The sequence below is a fragment of the Lotus japonicus genome, chromosome 5 (genome assembly GCF_012489685.1).
Source record: "Lotus japonicus ecotype B-129 chromosome 5, LjGifu_v1.2".
NCBI lineage: Eukaryota > Viridiplantae > Streptophyta > Magnoliopsida > Fabales > Fabaceae > Lotus > Lotus japonicus.
Window position 1 is genome coordinate 49,226,012 of NC_080045.1, and position 4,442 is coordinate 49,230,453.

Below are 4,442 nucleotides of genomic sequence, written 5' to 3' on the forward strand. Positions count from 1 at the left end.
ATTGATCAAGAAAACTTAGTGCAGGTCTAAACGATAAAGTATATACCACTATATATCTTCTACTTTTTCTATTCTTTTAATTTTTTTCCTATTTGATCATTTTTGGCCACTCCTTTTTCAACCATGTGTATTTTTTATTATTATTTGGCATACAATATTGCAGCCATCCCACTTTGCAGTTTGCCGACTAGCTATTCTGCTCTATATAAAGTTCTTAACTCTTGTGCTTCATAAGATCATAAACTAAGTACATTTCTTCTCTCTAGGTTTAGAGTAAATACACATATAATTAATCATCTTGTGAATTCGTCAAGATGGTGTATAAATCGTCTATGAAGAAGGTCATGGCTAGTTTGCTGACCGTGTTTTTGCTAATCGAGGTGATTTCTTGCGGATTTGGATTCGGAGGAAATAATGGCTTAAACATGAACTACTACTTGATGAGGTGCCCTTTTGCTGAGTCTGTTGTTAAGAACATTGTCAACAGAGCTTTGCAGAATGATCCCACCCTCGCAGCTGGTCTTATTAGAATGCACTTCCATGACTGCTTCGTAGAGGTGATTCTCTCTCCCTCTCTCTCTCAAATCTCTCTCCCTCCCGGAGATTGTTGTCACACCCATACTCTCATTAATGTAGTTGCGCACTGTGATATATCTCTCGTCTCATTTTCACACTACAACATTTTTTTGATTTTCGGAATAGCTGAAAAGTGTAGCAGTTTTTGTTTTTCACGACCTCACACAACAGTTTCCACTATCTCGTGTTATTGCATTACCTATTCCTTTTGGAAACAATATTTTGTGCTCTCTAGTAACACTGGGAGAAAGTGTAATTTATTGTGGAGAAAATGCAACAATTATCACGTAATAATTATTTTCTATTATTACATAGAAAATACATAGTGTTGTAATAAAATGTGTTGCCTAAAACGACTCATTTATAGCAACATACACAAACTAATTCCTGAGACACTTTTAGCAACACTTTTACTTGTTCCCTATACCCTTGTTGCTAAAGGCAAAAAAATGGTACATGTCACTTACTCTTTTTCTTCTTATTTTAATTTCTCACATTTCATATCACATCACTTGTCATTTGACTCATTTCTCTCAATTCTCTCTCTTATCTTCCAAACTCGCTCCACTTGATGGAGGTGGGGATGTGTGAATGATTCATTTTCTAGTACATGCCAATTGTCATGCATGGTATAGGATAGCTAAACTTTAATGCCACGTAGACACCTGATGAGTGTACGCACTCGAGTGTTAAGAGAGAGAAGTAATTAATAATTAGTGCAATATATATGATGGAATGATGTGATTCCATAAGAAATGAGAAATGGAAATAAAATTTAATGTATATAAGGTGTTTGTGTTGTTCGATGTCTATAGTAAATCACTAAATTTGTGGTGACATGTGAAACACTCCAAGTGTCTCGATACTCACTATTCTGACGGTTTTAGACTGCCACAAAGTGAAAAAACTTTGAAAAAAAGATAATGAAACACGTTTTGTGATGTAAGTGTCATGGGTGTTTATAACCATATAAGATAGTTCACTGATCATTTTTTTCACTTAATAGTGGTGGCCACTCACAAACACCCAAATTTGTGACGGTCTTAGACCACGATAAAGTAAGCAGTAGTGAGTAAATTTAAATATTTTCACTTTTGTGTTAGAAGTAGTTGTCTAAAGTAATAAATCATATGGTTACCCAATCTTTAATGTTTTGCTCATCTATATTTTTGCCACTAAATAGTCGTGACCACTAGTTGTCATCCTACAATTGTGACAGTCTTTGACTGCCCTAGAGTAGTGAAAAAAATTTAACTTTTCATTTTTGTGGCGGTTTTTAAATGATATAAATGTTGATATCTAAAATCGTCTTTATTGTTTTGTTCATGTATGAATCATACCTCCACCACTTATAAAAATATATGAGGAGAAAAGAGAAAATGAGAGATATGATAGTTGATGTGATAACAATAAAAGAAAGGAATAAAAAAATGTGAGTGAAAATGAAATGAAAAAGAAAGTAAATATTAGTCCTCATCTTTATTCATTCTAATTTGTTCTTACAACCTGAGTCGCCAACATGTCAAAGTGGTTCCTCAACTATTTCTTGTCGCTAACATGTTCACCACTGAAAGATGACGTACGTTCATGTTTCTCAACTAGTTGCATCCATAAAACATTGAATTTGTTTGTTTTGTCTACTATAGGGATGTGATGGGTCAATTCTGATAGACTCCACTAAGGATAATACAGCAGAAAAGGACTCCCCTGCTAATTTGAGCCTGAAAGGCTACGAAATCATAGATGAAATCAAAGAAGAGCTTGAAAGACAATGCCCAGGGGTGGTTTCATGCGCTGATGTTCTTGCTATGGCTGCAAGAGATGCAGTTTTCTTTGTAAGATATATACTTAAACCACTGTTTTTTTCATAAGTTCATTATCCTTAACCCCCTCGTGATGTAAATATGTAATCATGAATTAGTCATTGAAATTTATGTTCATCATGAATTTACAAACAGGCTGGAGGCCCAGTGTATGACATACCAAATGGAAGAAAGGATGGAAGAAGGTCCAAAATTCAGGATACTATCAACTTGCCATCCCCTACCTTCAATGCTTCTGAGCTAATTAGACAGTTTGGGAAACGTGGCTTTTCTGCACAAGAGATGGTGGCTCTTTCCGGTAAGCATATGCCTATAATTTAAGGAAGTGATGATACATAGACATACAATTTCTAACCCACACCCTTCATAAATATTATTTTATGGCGGCTTTTAACCTCCATAGTATTTTATGGTGGTTAAAATATATATGATAAGAGATAAAATCTGAAATAAAAGCGATATGTTTGAAGCGTTTCTTGTAAAATGAATATGTATATCAATAACTTTTTATAATTTAACGATTAAGTTTTGCTTTCTTAACAATTTCACATAGTAGACCGTGGGAAAGAAAATCTAAATTCACAAGTCGATTAAAAGGGTTTATAAAATTAATTTCAGGACATAAAGAAACATTTTTGTAAATAATGTATACTACATTTCATAGTAAGAATGATTCAAGGATAAAAAATAATGTGCGTCATGTTTTACTTGTGACACTGATGACACCTGCAGTTTTGGTTTCTAATTACCACAAATTGTATAGTATTTTCACATGTTGTTGGTGTCGCAAATAAAATGATGTACATAAATCATAATTGTTCAATGATATACCACTTTTTAATATGGTACAATATAAAATTGTCATTGTAATAAGTGTTTAGTGCAGTAAACGCTAGCTTGAATATGATATTTTGCACTTGGATTATGCAGGGGCTCATACACTAGGAGTGGCAAGGTGTGCTTCTTTCAAGGACCGATTGAGCCAAGTGGATCCAACTCTGGATACAGGTTTTGCCAAGACACTGTCAAAAACTTGCAGCTCCGGCGACAACGCGCAGCAGCCGTTCGACGCCACGAGCAACGACTTTGACAACGTTTACTTCAACGCTTTACAGAGGAAGAATGGGGTGCTTACATCAGACCAAACACTGTTCGCTAGCCCCCAAACTAGGAACTTTGTGAATGGTTATGCATTCAACCAAGCCATGTTCTTCTTTGATTTCCAACGAGCAATGGTGAAGATGGGCCAGCTTGATGTCAAACTTGATTCCAATGGTGAAGTGCGAGAAAATTGCCGCAAACTAAACTAATCTATTAATTAGGTTCGTGATTGTTTTAGCTTTTACTTAAGGAGGCAGACTCATGAAGCTTTTTATAAGTTGAAAGTACATCCTATGCCACATATAATATAAATGTGTGTATGGTTTTGCTCTATACTGCTTTACTAAGGTGTACTTGTGTTTATAGTACTAGTAATCTACAAGGTACATTTTATGTGTATGGTCTCCTATATATTGCCTTTTAAGATCGATTAACTTTCCTTCTCGTTTGGATTGGTGATGACACGTAATTCAAAGCATGATAAGTCTATAAGGTACTCTTTATAGTTTACTCACTGAAATAATTATGAGGTTTTGTAGGGCAAAACCAAACATTTTTCTTTGGTGCTTGTTGTGGTACCTTAAGCCGGATTAGGATGTGGTACCCAAAATGGGTTGGTTTAATAATAAAGACTCATGTATTGATTAAAATTTTGATTTTGTTATATTATTATAGTAATGCAGTGTTCCATTCTTAGGGACAGCGATATGCGAGTTGTGTTTTCTGAGCTTTGTTCATCCATTAATCATGATCATTTTACGCGCATCTCCAACACCATCATTCGTTTCCACCACTCGTTCATTTTTCATTAAGAAATGAATTTCATGAGATAAAGTCAATTGATAAGTGAAGTAAAATATAAAGATGTAGTATACTAGTATTTACCTTGAATAATATGATAATAATCTATTAAATTACCTAGTTCGGGTGCCACACCAAAAA

General features: G+C 34.6%; 1 protein-coding gene across 1 annotated transcript; it reads left to right on the forward strand.

Moving 5' to 3' along the window:
* Positions 1–218: 218 nt before the first annotated feature.
* Positions 219–3,893, forward strand: LOC130718632 (peroxidase 47-like). Its single transcript, XM_057569249.1, has 4 exons — positions 219–557; positions 2,223–2,411; positions 2,535–2,697; positions 3,330–3,893. Exons 1-4 carry the CDS (start codon positions 315–317, stop codon positions 3,707–3,709), a joined length of 975 nt encoding a protein of 324 aa, XP_057425232.1. The 5' UTR covers positions 219–314; the 3' UTR covers positions 3,710–3,893.
* The last annotated feature ends 549 nt before the right edge of the window (positions 3,894–4,442 follow it).

Coding starts and splice junctions, on each gene's coding strand:
- LOC130718632 (XM_057569249.1), top strand. CDS start 315: ATGGTGTATAAATCGTCTATGAAGAAGGTCATGGCTAGTTTGCTGACC. Junction 558..2,222: donor TCCATGACTGCTTCGTAGAG/GTGATTCTCTCT, acceptor TGTCTACTATAG/GGATGTGATGGGTCAATTCT. Junction 2,698..3,329: donor AGAGATGGTGGCTCTTTCCG/GTAAGCATATGC, acceptor TGGATTATGCAG/GGGCTCATACACTAGGAGTG.